The sequence below is a fragment of the Coffea arabica genome, chromosome 2c (genome assembly GCF_036785885.1).
Source record: "Coffea arabica cultivar ET-39 chromosome 2c, Coffea Arabica ET-39 HiFi, whole genome shotgun sequence".
In the NCBI taxonomy this organism is placed as follows: Eukaryota; Viridiplantae; Streptophyta; class Magnoliopsida; order Gentianales; family Rubiaceae; genus Coffea; species Coffea arabica.
Genome location: NC_092312.1, coordinates 37085563 through 37101083, shown reverse-complemented (window position 1 = coordinate 37101083; position 15521 = coordinate 37085563). Strand labels below are relative to the sequence as shown.

At 37.4% G+C, this 15521-nt stretch overlaps 2 protein-coding genes across 2 annotated transcripts; one reads left to right on the top strand and one right to left on the bottom strand.

Annotated features, from left to right (window-relative positions):
- Positions 1-882: 882 nt before the first annotated feature.
- On the top strand, positions 883-1679 carry LOC113724333 (uncharacterized). The gene is made up of 2 exons (XM_027247242.1): positions 883-1230; positions 1437-1679. The coding sequence occupies exons 1-2, from the start codon at positions 883-885 to the stop codon at positions 1677-1679; spliced, it is 591 nt and encodes a 196-aa protein (XP_027103043.1).
- Positions 1680-12761: 11082 nt separating this feature from the next.
- On the bottom strand, positions 12762-13352 carry LOC140035649 (uncharacterized). Its single transcript, XM_072076958.1, has one exon. The coding sequence runs from the start codon at positions 13350-13352 to the stop codon at positions 12762-12764; it is 591 nt and encodes a 196-aa protein (XP_071933059.1).
- Between the last annotated feature and the right edge of the window lie 2169 nt (positions 13353-15521).

Genomic DNA, 15521 nt, shown 5'->3' with positions numbered 1-15521 from the left:
TTAGTTTTTGACTTGCTACTAACAACCACACCACAGCAGGTGCTACCAGTGGGCATGATATGATCTGGATCCCCCACTCTAGCCCACAACTCCGTTCAAGTAGCCCGATCACAAGAACTCGTGCCAAGAAGATATGCGAAGCCCTTCAAGGTCTTGTATGCACTATCCAAGAGAGAGTTGGAGATGATTTAAAGATCATTAAAGGCTTGGAGAATGAAGATTCAACACTATACACCTTACTCCAAGTTGAAGAGTCAAGTGACGGCTAGTTGCTTAGAAGATCAAGGGTAAATTAGTCATTTAGTCACTAATTTTGTTATTTATTCTTGTCAATAAATTCGGTCAAATAACTCTTCAAGATGGCCGAATATTAGATAGCCCATTTTAGTCATTATTTCGGCCCAAAAGGCCCTAGCCTAGCCGAGAGTCTCTATCAAGTGAATCCAATTCACTTTAGGATCCAGTTTAAGTGAATCCAATTCACTTTAGGTTGTCAAGTGTATGGCTATATATAGCCCAAGGTAGAGACCTTCAAGATCAGTTTTTGAATCAATAAAATTGTGAATTTTCACTTTCCTCTTTCCAAGAGAGCTTCTTTGAATAATTGAGAATCTTTCTCAAGTTATTCCAGTGAACTTATCAATCAAGTAACTCCTTGGTTGTGGCGTTCCTCTACTTATAGTTTGGTTCGCTAATTCGTTAAGTAATGAGTTGAGATAGTATCAACATTGTTCGCTACTTCGGTGATTAGATTGGGTCAAATTTCCACTGCCAAACTGTTGGTGTAAGTTGTCTAGATCGTGGCCAAGTAAGATAGCACATCAGGGCAGGGTATAGCAGGTGCTGGAGGTGGCTCCCCCTACTATAGTGCAGGCGGATGACATGATTTGGGCCTCCACTAATTCAGGTGCGTTTACTATTTCGTCGGCATATCAGATAGTGCGTAAAGGAGGTACTGTTTCCCGCTTGTTTGCTAGTTTGTGGCATCGGGCTTTGCCTTCAAAGATTTCGTTCTTTATGTTGAGATTGCTGTATGGTAGATTGCCGTTGATGGATGTGTTACACAAGTTTAAGGTTTTGGGCCTCTCTAGATGCTTTTGTTGTAGTCTGAACCCGTCCCCAGGAACCATTAACCACGTCTTTTGTACGGGGGAGATGGCTAAGCAGGTTTGGGGTTGTTTTGAGGGTCTTATTGGTGGGTTTAGTGCGGCTTTCACGGTTAGACACAAGGTGATGAGCTGGTGGGTAAAACCTACTCTTAATAATTACCTTGGTTTTGTTCTCCGCACATTGCCATCCTTAATCTGCTAGAATTTATGGAAAATATGGATTTTGTGGATAGGCTGTGGATAGTCGATGGTAAGCGAGACTCGGTAATGCATGCTTGTGATCGGATTTTCTTGGAGCTGAGAGAATAGTTCTTTTTTCGGTTTCAGGAAATATCACTGCCTGATAACTCACAGGTTGATTTTTTTGATATGATAGCTTGGTTGCGAAGCAAGATTGTCATATGGGAGGTTTGTTGGGAATGTCCGGATCAGTCAGTGGTGAAATTGAATGCCGATGGTTGTTCAAAGGGTAACCTGGGGAGAAGTGGCGGTGGGGGATTGTTCAGGGATTTTGATGGGAGGTTCATACTTGGCTTTTCATGTTGGTTTGGGAAGGCCACTAGCCTTTAGACGGAGATGAAAGCTCTGCTTTTTGGTGTGCGGTTAGGTGTATCTCGGGGATTTGTTAAGTTGCACTTGGAATCTGATTCACTGGTGTTGGTCCATATTATTCAGGGGAAGGTGCAGTGCCAATGGCAGCTACAGAGAGAGTTACTAGATCTACAGCAATATAGACGGTATTTTGAGGCCATGTCTTATTGCTTCTGGGAGGCGAACAAGCCAGCGGACAGATTGTCTATTGTTGGCGTGGAGGCTAGGTATATTGCAATTTATGAGACATATAATGTGTTGCCTCGATTGGTGAGGGGAGATATTTCTTTAGATGCGTTTGGATTTCCAAATTTTCGTAAATGCTAGCGGTAGGGGTTAATTAGAGGTGGGGTAGGATGTGTGAGCTTGTACTCCTGGGGAAGGGCTGGTGTGAGGACTCGAAAATTTATCTTATTTTATAATTCTTTTAGTTATTTTCTTTCATGTATTTTCGTACTTTACTTTATTATATTAATTTTTCAGAGATTTTTATAAGTGAGTATAGTTTTTAAATCATTTTTCTGGGATAAGTTAGCTCATGTTAAGTTTGGAGTGCAATATGGACGTGGGACCCGCTAGTGCGGTAAGTGCTATAAATTTTTGACGATTAGTTGAAATTTTATATAAAGGGATATTACTGTATAAGGTGCTAGGAGATAATTAGAGATTAGCTAGATAGATTAACCATTGGTAGACAAAAGGATGATAACAAAACCCTAATGCGCCACTTGTCACGAAGCCAATGGATGTTGGACTTTGACTCAAGACCATTTTACCTTTTAATTAACCAAAAATTCCTCATTTCTTCTTCTTCCTTAGCCGAACTCCTTGAGGGAAAGAAAGGGAGAGAACTTCATCTTGTTCTTCAATTTCTTGCTTTAACCTTGAGCTTCAACCATCAAAATTGCAAACTACACCATAAAAGTTGCTTATTAAGGAGGATTAGAGGTATTGGTGGAGTGATTTTAGAGGGGGAAGTACTAAGCTATCATCTTGCTTGTGGTTCTAAGGTAATTTGCTAAGAAATCCCTCTTTGCTTCTAATAGTTGCATATTAGTGGTTTAAGGTTGCTAAATGTGTAGTTTTGTGAAAAAATTTCATGGTGGAAGTAGTGATATGGAAATTTCAGTTTTTATGGTGATTTTTCCACCCTCATGTGATGAGTAATGATTGGCTATGGTTTGAAAGCTTTATTATGTGAAATATTAGGGTGTTATGTGTTAGAAGGACTTGCTTAAAGAAAATTTCAGATTTTGGGAGTAAATTTCAGATTAGGGTTTCAATTTGGGGCTTTATTGTGATTGGTTTTGGGGCTATCAATTGGCTCAAATTGAAGGGTAATTGTGGCCCTAATTAGGTGTGTTTTATAACTTATGTGTTGTGTGTGCAATTGTGGTTGATTTGAGTTGAGATTGGTGATGGATTGTAGGGTGGAAAAGTAAGGAAATTGAGGGGAAATGCTGCCCAAATTTTAAGGTCATTTGGTTCCTTTGAGTTTGGATTAATCTTGGGTAGAAATGAATGGTTGTGGGGTTGCTCATGTTCTTGGGACAACTATTACTTTTTCACTCCAAAACCATACTTTTATCTCCTTGCATTTGTAGTTCATTTGAATAGGCATACGACTCGCAGTTGAGTCTCACTTGTGAATTTCGTGCATTAGGTTGTAGATGTGGGAACCATAATTGTTTTACCTTGATTGTTCTTAGGACGTGTCGGTGATCAAAGGCATACTTTGGGAGAAAACTTTTGAAGAATCTTTGCTTGAACTGGTGAGTGTACCACTCCCATGATTCGTTGCTAACTAGTTTATTTGTACATGAAATTTGTGACTTGAATGATTGTATCATTTGTTTATTCTGTACGAAACGAGGGTGTACTTTATCACACTTGTTCTCTGACTTGTGTGACTAGTTTACTGTATAAACTTGAATCTGTTACTTGTGCCTGATGTGATGTCGTTTGAAGCTTGTATCCAACGACCTTCCTGTGCCTGTGAAGTCTGAGCTCAACCTCATGGGGAGTTAATTGAATCGAGCCAGCAAGGGCCTAGTCGAGGAAAATTGACAATCTATGAGGCCTATTCCTGGGGAATCTTTAGGTATTGGAGACTCTGAATTTTCGGTATACTCGAGTATTACCATCCCTGTTCCTGTTGAGGGGTTCGGGCCCTGTAAGGGGTATGTGTGGTGGAGGGAATTTGGTGTAAAGTGGGGTCTACGGTCATGTTTGGACCCGCCTACTCGGGTCTTGTATGGATATGCAGGAAGGGGTTTTCATCAAACATTGACGAAGTGTCAACGAGTTTGGATCAAGTACTGCAATGGAAATTTGGCTCTTGAGAGCCACCTGTATCCTTTCTCTTTGAGGTATTTGTTCATTTCGTCATTTACTGTGTATATTTGCCTGATTAAAAGTGAAGTTCCATGATTCTTGATTACTTGTACTTGTGGTACCCCATTGAGCGTAAACTCACCCCTTCCCGTTATCTTTGTTTTCCTTACAGGCTTCAAAATGTTGGGAACCGTGATTTTGAAGAAAAGAGTAGAGCTTGAGATAGATATATATTTTGTTTAAGCTTCTCCGAAATGGAAAACCTTAATTGCACTTTGATCACTTTTAGATATTCCGACTTGTATTGCTAGTTGAACTTTTGAACCTTACAATGTATATATAGATCTATGTGTTTAATCATGTGTTTCAATTGTATTCGTTTGAGGTTGTACATTTCTATGGTTATGTGAACTTTTCGTGTGTTCATTGAAAATTTAAGCGAGTACGAAACTTGAACGAGAAAGGAATGAAATTTTGGCGGGAAGCTAAGGCAACAAATCGGGTAGTATATCCGGCCAGAAATTGGACCGATACATGGCCGGATTGGCAGGGGACATTGAAAAAAAAAATTGGTTTAGTCACTGTCTCGAATCTAGCCATGAATCCGGCCAAATCTTGGCCGGATTCTAATGTGGGGCTGGTTCGTTTCACTTTTCGTTGGAGCATTGAATCGAAGTTCTATTGCATCGTTTCGTTTAGGTAATTCAGTTTCCGACAGTTCATTTTCTCGAAATTCTTTTGCACGTTTTGTAAAGTTTACGTGTGTGTTGGCTCAGTAGTCCTGACGAGAGTTTGGCAGGCGGTCTGCTAACTCTTAGGATACGCCCTAGGAGAAGGTGGGGCCGTCACAATTGGTCCCGAACTTTGTACTTTTTGGGGCTGCATTAATAATAGTTTGTTTTAACCCAAAAAAAAACTAACAACCACACCTACTCTTGCCGTCATTTCGTCCATAAAGAATAAGATATAGTAAATGTTGTCTCATGGGAAATAAAAACTAATAAATGTCATATCATATGGTTTAAAAATGAGACTTAAATTTTTTTAGTCTTTTGGATATGCGTCACTATATCATCTTTCATGTCAAGCACATCTAGAGTTTCACAATTTTACAAGCTACTTGCTAACTACTCTGGTGAATAAGAAATACTAGTAAGGCTTTGATGTGCTGCACACAACCAATGTCTACCTTAAAGTGTTTAAGGGTAGAAAATTTTTAAGAAATATCTTTGAGTTGAGTGTCATGTTTAGGTCTATATATATTGAATATATATTACTAAAAGGGAAAGAAATTAGATATTGGATATAAGTAAACTATTAACTAGGCATTCAATCAAAATTTTTAAATGAGTACTATGAAGAATTTTTATTCTTCTTCTTGCTATTTAAAATTTTTAGCTTTATTTTATAAGTAATTGAAGTGGATATCATGGATAAAATTTAGTAGAAATTTTATTAAATTTAGAGTTGTTGATTAATTGTTTGACTTTTAATTTGTATGCTATAATTTTGCCTTTTCATTTTCAAAATGTGGATTTTTGGGGTTTTTTAAACTCTAATTATGCTTTAATCAAACTATGCAGTCTTGAGATTTTGGAGTTGGCAGAGGAATAAAATATAATTTGATAGTGAATTGCAATATTTATAAAATGAGTCTAGTTAATTGTGTACATTAACCAATTATTATTATTTTTGTTTCTTCAAGATTTTTTTAGGTTAATAACTTTTGTAATGTTTTTTTATCTAGTAATTGGAAAGTGCATGATGTATTTAAATGTAAAATATGACTAGATAAATATAAGCAAAGAAATTGAAAAACAATGTGATTAACAATGCATTTGCAATATAGGTTTTTAGTTTAGTTTAATAGATATTTAGGTTTTAAGTAGTTAAAGGGATTGGAAAGCAATGCAAAGAACTTGTGCACGAATTATTTTCCTTCATAAAGGCACATCCATATATAGATTGGATTTACAGCTTGTGAACAATTTGGTTTCCAATCCAAAAGATGCTACCTTCAAATACATTATGTGATAAGTTATACACAAACGGCAAATCATATTATATTTTGGCTACTGTAAGACTTGTTCAAATAGCAAGCAACTACTAACAGTTTACTCATTAAGCTTATAAATAGGACGCAAACTTAGGTAGCATTCAATCAAACATTAGGCAAGTTATTTATAAGCATTGTGACTAACTTGAAGGGATGTAATCAGCAAAGCAAGAGTCATCGACAACCATGTTAATACTACAAAATCAAAACATAAAACATGTAAAAGAAAATATATGTTAGAATAGTAACATATAAATGCATACGTATGCCAAAGAAAAATATGAGAAAATATTACCAAATGGCAAGAAAGTAAGAAACTGAAAGAGACTTTCTCTATGTTTTGTGAGAACAAGAACAAAAAGTAGCAGAGCTATACACTGAACTTTTCAAATTTTGGTCTTCAGCTTGCATGTTAGAGTTTGCTGAGGTATCAGCTCAGTCAACAATTAAATTAACTTGTGAACATGAACAATCTAAAAACAGTCATAAAAGCAGAAAAAGAAATCTAAATAGACCAAACAGTTTCAATGTTCATTGCCAAACTTTCCAATCACAAGTTACACAGTGTATATAATTCAATACTAAGTAGCTAGTAATAGTTTACTTATGCAACTTGTGAATATCAACAAAACTTAACTAACATTTTATCAACCATTAGGCATGCTAATTATAAGTGAAGTGACTAACTTGGAGTAAATTGACTAGCAGAGAAAAAATCTTGAGTATTGAAAGTAGTGCTACAAAAGGAAAACACAAAACATGCAAAATAAAGTATATGTTACTGCAGCAAGATATAAATGTATAGATTTGCTGAAGTAAAAAGTAAAAAAAAATTATATTACCAAACCTAAGAAAACAAGAAAGTGAAGGAAGCTTTCTCTCTACTATGTGAGAACGAGAAGTTTACGCTATATTTGAATGATATTTTATGTTATTTTTAGTCACTTTGGCAATATTATAGGAAGAAAATAAATTATTTTGGCTATAATTAGTGTAAAATGCTCTTAAGTGATTAAATGAGATTTTTGTCACTTTTTACTTGCATTTTGTCTATAATTTATATAGTAGTTGGAAACATACTTCATTTGGATGAAAGAGGAAGTTGACAGCTTTGACACATCTTCGTATTTCGGCTATAACTTGAGCTACAATGATCCAATTGAGATGATTCTTAAACCATTTTGAAGATAAGAGATAGATCTACAAATATTTGAAGACACCGAAATCCATTTTGAAGGTTTTCCAGTTCAAAAAGCCGAATTACAGTAGCCAATTTCTATTGGTCGAAGCTGAAACAAGGGTCTGACCAGTCAAGGATATTTCAGCCATTTCTTGGCCTACACAAATCAAAATGAGGTGATTCTTGATGCATTGGAAAGATAACTCAAATGGTTACAAGTTTCATGTTTTGGTTAAGAGTTAATTCAGCCTCTATCATCAAGAAAAGTTCAGTTGAAGTCGAGGCAGAATTGGAGCGACATTGAAGACTGGACAGAATTGCTAAGAATTGCAGGGGAGCAATCCGGCCGGATTCTGGTAAAAAATGGCTGCTCTCCACTTGCACAACTTGTTTTCTCCTCCAATAATTCCCAGCTATTGATGGATGTTGACAACCACTTTGCAGCTGTAAAAAGGGATGTTTGAAGGCTCATTTCTTGACTAGAGACCTCTATATATAGCCATGGACTTTCAAGATTAAAAGAGAGCTTGAAGAGTGCAAGAAACACCACAAAAATGTAGTTTCTTGGTTCTTTAGTGTAGAGTAGTGTAGGATAGTTTAGTTTTAGATAGTTTATCCTTTCTTATATGTTAGCTACATGAAGATGAAGATGGAGATGATGAAGGCAAGGAGAGAGCTCATGTGACAAGGGTTACTTTACCTTTCCAACTCTTTATTTTTTGTATTGGAATCTAAGTTTCGTTAATATACAAGTTTTGGATTCTATGTTTGTTATGTGTTTCTAAAGTTTATGCCTTGGGTTTGGTTGAACTTTCTATAATTGTTAGTGTATATTATTTGGATATTTGACGCTATTATTTTGAGCAAGTTATTTACACTTAGCTCTTTAAATCATGATTAACTTGGTACCATTAATTGTGATTATCAATGAAAATTGAGATTTAACACTAGTTCAAGAAATGCTAAACCTAGGGAGTACACTCACGAGAGTAGAGGTGCACCTTTGTGGTTTTAATGATTCATTTCATGTAATTTCATAGAGAAATGAACTTGTAACTAATTTCATAACCACGGGAGTAGGTATGGATTAGTTATAAGTATAGTTGATTCGCTACGAAAGTAGGTTTCACATACATAAGGAAATTACGCCATAGCTAGCCAAGATAGTAGTACTCAATGGTCCAAAAATAACGCTTGTATGAGTAGTTAGGAATACCATAACCTAAGGAGTTTTCCTTTGTTATTATCTTGCATAAATTTAGCATAGTTTTATTTCTTTTAATTCATTAATCGTCTAAATAATAGAGAAGTTTTAGTAGTGTCGGTAATTGTCCAATCTTTCTCATGGAATCGATCCGATATATGCCCTAAACTACTAGTTGACCTGTATACTTGCAGTTAAAACGGGTATAAATTGGATTTAAACTTGCAGTTATATCAAAATCACGTCATAAAACAAGAAGGAAATGAAGCACAATAAAAGCTAGTAGCCTATGTAAGGGTGTGTATGATACTATTTCAAGGTTAGTTTTTTGATAATAATTTCATCTAAAAAAGTAGTCTATGAAAACTAAACTAAGCTAGTACTTTGTCTTTCAATCTAATGGTTATAAACAGATGAAGGACAATTGATAATTCATCGAAAGGTTGGCTTTCTTGTGAAGGACAATCTAACTTTGAAGAAAAATTTAAGTATCTAACCTGGTTAGGTAATTGAGAAACAGTTGAATAGTCGAAAAATGATTACATTATTTGACTTATGACTTATTACAAGCAAAGGAGATGAAAAGTAGGAGAACCAAGCAGTCATAAGCTAGCTTGTTGAATAATCTAATAATGTAATAAGTTTGGAAAACCATTTTTCTCTCCAAATTAGAACTTATAATAACTAAGTTTTATTGAATAATTTAACAATATGATAGCATAGAAAATAAGGAAAAAATGTAAATCTAACGGTTACCATGAAAACAACAACAACGAGCATTTTAATGGAATAGAATAGAGACACACATATTTTTGTCATTTAGACATTAATGCATTCCTTTAATTAAGAAAGGAAATAATTAATTGTAATAAAAAACACATATTAACGTATAAATGAATTAAAGTAGAATTAATAACAAAAATATATGAACATAAAGTCAAATGCTACCAAATATTTTACTATGAGCAACTTTTAATAAATTTGAAACAGAAAAATGCACATTTGTGACAGTCTCACCTCCTCCTAAGGCGAACCAAAGGGTTCGGCGAACCGCCTGTCTAACTCGCGCCAGGACTCGAAGTCAAAAGCAAATAAAAGCTAAAAGTACCAAAAGAGTACTATTCACATTATATAAATCGGCAAAGGAGTTCAATTACATCCTTATGATTATAACCAAAACCAAAGAGTAGATCCTAAGAAGGGTCCTTACACGGATCACTATAATAGGGAAAAACATTTTAACTATTCGGTGATTACAAACAAAACCCAACCATACTAGTGATGGTGCCAAAATTTCCCCGCGTCGGCCTTGCTAAGGAAAACAAAAGAAAAGAGGGTAAGCTAGAAGCTTAGTGACTAACCAGGGGTAAAAATATAATTTTTACATGTCAACATTTGCATAGTGAGAGCAAAGCAAAAGCAGAAAAGTAACACCACATGGTAAGGATACGGGTGGCTCCCAAGCCAACTCATTTCTCGAGCTTGATCACTGGTTGACCCTTGAGATCCTGAGCCAAACAGCTCGCTTCTCTTAAAGGATCCCAGATAGAGAGACCATGAGCTTCAACTCCAGTCACGAGCAATAAATGCTCTAAATTATTTTTCAAGCTATAAATGCTCTAAAATCATAGTTCAAACAATAAATGCTCTGGTTCAAGCAATAAATGCTCTATAACAAATCACAAAATCATATTTCACAGGTATTAATAGCAACTAATGGGGTTTAGATCGAGTGCGATAAAGTACACTCTCGCCTAAGTGCCCATTCATAGTAAACTCATATTAGTATTGAGTTACACAGAAACCCTGATTACTCACCTAAAGAGCAAGTATAACGAGAGAAAGTACGGAAATGAATTCAAGTCGTCAACTAGTGGGTCCCACCGGCTCCGTCTAGCCCGTCACCGCCTGTAGTAGAAGGTTGAGCCATATTATCACACAAACACTACTAAAGTGCGTAAATTAAGCAAAAGGACAAAATTGGCACATGCATGTACGGAATCGGCAACCAAAAATGGAAACGGCCTGCAAACGGAAATGGGCATAGTTGCTTTCCCAAACTGTTTTGATCATAAATTGGGCTAGGAATGTCAGATTAAAGTGTATGAGATACTGTTACGAAGCTAAGAGGAAGAGCTACAATTTTCATGAAGACATGTTAATCTCGATCTGAATGGAAGTAGGTCGAAATTATGGAAAATAGTATCAGAAGTTTGCACTTTAGGGTGACGGACAGGGTCTGTTTGTTGGACCATAACTCACAGCTCGCAAATCCAAATCAAGAAACTCAAAAGGCGTTAGAAAGCTATGTCATAATTCTAAAACTTTTATGTTTTGGCCAAAACCTGAATCAATACAGAGCATGGTGAAAAGCGGGTCCAAAGTTCCTGTCAGAACTGTCCAAATTCAAAGGCAGTTCTGACAATTGACCTTGTTTTGGTTATAACTGGAGCTACGGAATCGGATTTGGACACACTTTATACTGTTTCGAAACTAAAACCAAGATCTACATTTATTATGAAGGGGTCAACACCCAGTTCGCATGGTACCCAGGCAAACCAAGCAGGGTCAGAGGCTAAATCCAAAAGCATAACACAATCCAGTGTTCAAAACTGGTGCAAATGTTTTGGCTATAACATGGGTTACACTGATCCGTTTGACCTGAAATTTTGCAGGCATATTAAGGACTTAAGAAGTTACAACTTTCATGTTTTGAACAGCTTCCAAATCAGCACGTAGCATAAAGAAAAACAGATCTTAAATTCGGATTTGTGGACTACCCTGTTTCCAATTTTGCCGGTTTCGTGCGCCGCAACCGCACAATCCGTTTCTACGGTTCTCATACAAACTTTCTAACCAAACTCATACCAATTAAACACACATAAACCACCTCCTATTTGCCCTACAAGAAAACCAAAATTCCTTTCCCAATTTCATCCCAAGACTTACCCAATACTAACCATAATCTAGGTGCTAATCCTACTAACTTTACTGGTTTCTCCACCTAATCAATTAAACTCTAATCACTTAAGCCCTAACCCAACCAAACTAACTCTATGAATCATGAATCAAGAAACCCTACTTTTTCCTCCTAGCCTTTACCAAAATCAGCAATATAATCATCAAAATAAACCATAAAACTACTCCACAGTCATCACACAACCCATAAAAATGCATAATCACAAGAAAAGCATCACTTCCATAGCTTCAAGATTAAAACCCCAAAATTTAACTTCCAAGTAAGAAGATGTACCTTCAAATAAGCTTTGTAGATGCTCAAACCACAACAATCAAGTGTTCAAGTTGCTACCCTAAGCTTCAAAAGCAAGATGGATGGTTAAAAATTGATGAACTTTGGAGCAAATTTCCCTTTCTTTTGCTCTCAAAATTTCGGCCCTTTCTTTTGCTTTTTCCCTTGGTGATGGTTTCATTTATGTCTTGATTCCTCTTGTATATTCTAGAGTTAAGGTGAGTCATCAACCACTAAGGATATTTTGCACCCAACCAATCACATAAAATATTACAATTTGCTCCCAAGCCCTTACAACCTTAGTTTAACTTTCTTACACTCTTGCCCACAATTATATAAAAGCTTTCAATTAACTCCATTGGTCATGCACTTAATCTAGTCTAAAATACTTAGTCACACTTAATCATTTCACTAATCACCTTCCTATCTTAACCTCCCATACTTAATCATACTTTCTCCATAATAAAAACAATAAAACAACAACCTTTATAACATTGGCAAAATTAGGGATTTAATAAAATTCCAAATTAAGGTTTTTCGATTCTAAAAGCAAAATCATATGTAAAGAATTACCATCATCCTTAAAATCAAATTTTATAGCAAAATTTAGCACTAATAATCCTTATTCAAAATTAAGGACGAATCGGGATCTCACAACCTCCCCCTCTTAGAAGAATTTCGTCCTCGAAATTCATACCTTCGGTGTCCCTGATCGGCTTAGAAATGGTTCCCTTCGTCCCTGATTTATTTCCTCCCCTCGACTTCTGAGGGCACTGAGCAACTAGGTGTTCATTGCTACCACATCGGAAACATCACCGATTTTTCTCTTTCTTCCAACATGTATCTTCCGTATGGTTAGTGGCCCCAAAAACATCACATACTCTTCTGGTTCCGAACATCGATTCCCCATGTGAGACACCACTTTGGGGCCCTTTTCCTTCCTGATCTTCCCTTGTTTTACCTTGATTCGGAGTCCCCACTGGTCATGTACCATCGGTCTCCTTACTCCTCTTACTAGGTGGCTCGCTTCCCGAGTTTTACCCACCAGTGTAGGTATAGGTGTCAGATGGTGTTCTCTTCTTGTCACGGAAAGCTTTCACCTGACTCCTTGCCGTCTCTATTCGTTGTGCCTTTTCCAGGGTCTGGCTGAATATATCCAACTGAGCAGCCGCCAGTGCCTCTTGTATTTCCACGTTTAACCCCTGGACAAATCGACGAATTCTCTTGCGGTCTGTTAGCACTAACTTTGGAGCAAAATGAGAGAGTTTGGTAAATTGTGTCTCGTACTTTGCCACACTTAACGACCCTTGACGCAGGCGGATAAAGTCCTCTTCCCGCCTTTCTTGAACAATCGGTGGCAAATACTTCTTGTTAAACTCACGGGTGAAATTGATCCAAGTCCAAGAGGTCTGCCCTCGTTCCCACTTAGCCTTTATTATATTCCACCATGCTCGGGCTGGTCTCTCAAATTGGAAGACAGCAAAAGATACCTGCCGTTCCTCTGAATACCCGAGCGCAGTGAATATATCCATCATGTGGTCCATCCATCTCTCAGCTAAGTCAGGGCTTGGTCCACCTATGAATTTTGGGGTTGCAAATTTTTGGAACTGTTCTAAGGCACGGTCCATTCCTCGTGATTGTCCGGATTATTTCCAGGGTTTCCGGCATTATTCCCATGACCCTGACCCTGTTGGTCCACCATTCGTGCTAGCAAATCTGCCATCCGTTGTATGGCTGTAGCTACTTGGTTATCAGCTTGGTGGTTCGCATTTTCATTTTCTACCCTTTCGGGTTTTGGTCTCCGTCCCCTACCTTTTCCTCGGCCTCGGCTTCGTTCTCTACCTCTACCTCAGCCACCGGCTTCCATTTGTTTTGAAAACTTTACCATATAAAACACACTAAATGATCAAAATTTTTGGACATGCATATACAGGTTTACGCCAAAGATATGCACAAATTAGCCAAAATGCAGTTAGTACCAAAACACTAAACACATCGATTTCAAAACAAATCAACAGGACAACAAGGTAATTCAAGTCAACGGCCCTAACGTAACTCCCCTGCGGAACTCACCTAATCCACCAGCATCGCCCCGGCGGCCCTAGGGTGCAAACCTAAAGAATAGGTCCAAATAACTAACTTCAACATTAAGTAAGAACCAAGTCGATTCATACTGGGACTGGCCATCTCCAAGTGTAATCAACTCAATCCCCGCTTTGCCTTATGGGAAAATTGCAAAAGTCCAATATCAAAATCCTAGTATTCAATATTTACCTTAATAGCCAAATACCCCACAGTCCGGCATCCTAAACGTTGAAACCTCGATGCACTACAAAGATCAGAAACCTAAGCTCTGATACCAACTGTGACAGCCCCACCTTCCCCTAAGGCGAATCAAAGGGTTCGGCGGACCGCCTGCCTAGCTTGCGCCAGGACTCGAAGTCAAAAGCAAATAAAAGCTAAAAGTACCAAAAGAGTACTATTTATATTATATACATCGGCAAAAGAGTTCAATTACATCCTTATGATTATAACCAAAACCAAAGAGTAGATCCTAAGAAGGGTCCTTACACGGATCACTATAATAGGAAAAAAAACATTTTAACTATTCGGTGATTACAAACAAAACCCAACTATACTAGTGATGGTGCCAAAATTTCCCCGCGTCGGCCCTGCTAAGGAAAACAAAAGAAAATGGGGTAAGCTAAAAGTTTAGTGACTAACCAGGGGTAAAAATGTAATTTTTACATGTCAACATTTACACAGTGAGAGCAAAGCAAAAGCAGAAAAGTAACATCATATGGTAAGGATACGGGTGGCTCTCAAGCCAACTCATTTGTTGAGTTTGATCACTGGTTGACCCTTGAGATCCTGAGCCACACAGCTCGCTTCTCTTAAAGGATCCCAGATAGAGAGACCATGAGCCTCAGCTCCAGTCACGAGCAATAAATGCTCTAAAATATTTTCAAGCAATAAATGCTCTAAAATCGTAGTTCAAGCAATAAATGCTCTGGTTCAAGCAATAAATGCTCTATAACAAATCACAAAATCATATTTCACAGGTATTAATAGCAACTAATGGGGGTTTAGATCGAGTGCGATAAAGTACACTCTCGCCTAAGTGCCCATTCATAGTAAACTCATATTAGTATTGAGTTACACAGAAACCCTGATTACTCACCTAAAGAGCAAGTATAACGAGAGAAAGTACGGAAATGAATTCAAGTCGTCAACTAGTGGGTCCCACCGGCTCCGTCTAGCCCGTCACCGCCTGTAGTAGAAGGTTGAGCCATATTATCACACAAACACTACTAAAGTGCGTAAATTAAGCAAAAGGACAAAATTGGCACATGCATGCGCGGAATCGGCAACCGGAAATGGAAACGGCCGGCAAACGGAAATGGGCATAGTTGCTTTCCCAAACTGTTTTGATCATAAGTTGGGCTAGGAATGTCAGATTAAAGTGTATAGATACTGTTACGAAGCTAAGAGGAATAGCTACAATTTTCATGAAGACACCTTAATCTCGATCTGAATGGAAGCAGGTCGAAATTATGGAAAACAGTATCAGAAGTTTGCACTTTAGGGTGACGGACAGGGTCTGTTTGCCGGACCATAACTCACAGCTTGTAAATCCAAATCAAAAAATTCCAAAGGCGTTAGAAAGCTATGTCATAATTCTAAACATTTTATGTTTTGGCCAAAACCAGAATCAATACAGAGTAGGGTGAAAAGCGGGTCCAAAGTTCCTGTCAGAACTGTCCAAATTCAAAGGCAGTTCTGATAACTGACCTTGT

Bases quoted from the DNA above. Each gene is read 5' to 3' on its own strand.
- LOC140035649 (XM_072076958.1), bottom strand. From the start codon at position 13,352: ATGGACCGTGCCTTAGAACAGTTCCAAAAATTTGCAACCCCAAAATTC.
- LOC113724333 (XM_027247242.1), top strand. From the start codon at position 883: ATGATTTGGGCCTCCACTAATTCAGGTGCGTTTACTATTTCGTCGGCA. The intron at 1,231-1,436 runs GTGATGAGCTGG...TTTCGGTTTCAG, and splicing joins CTTTCACGGTTAGACACAAG to GAAATATCACTGCCTGATAA.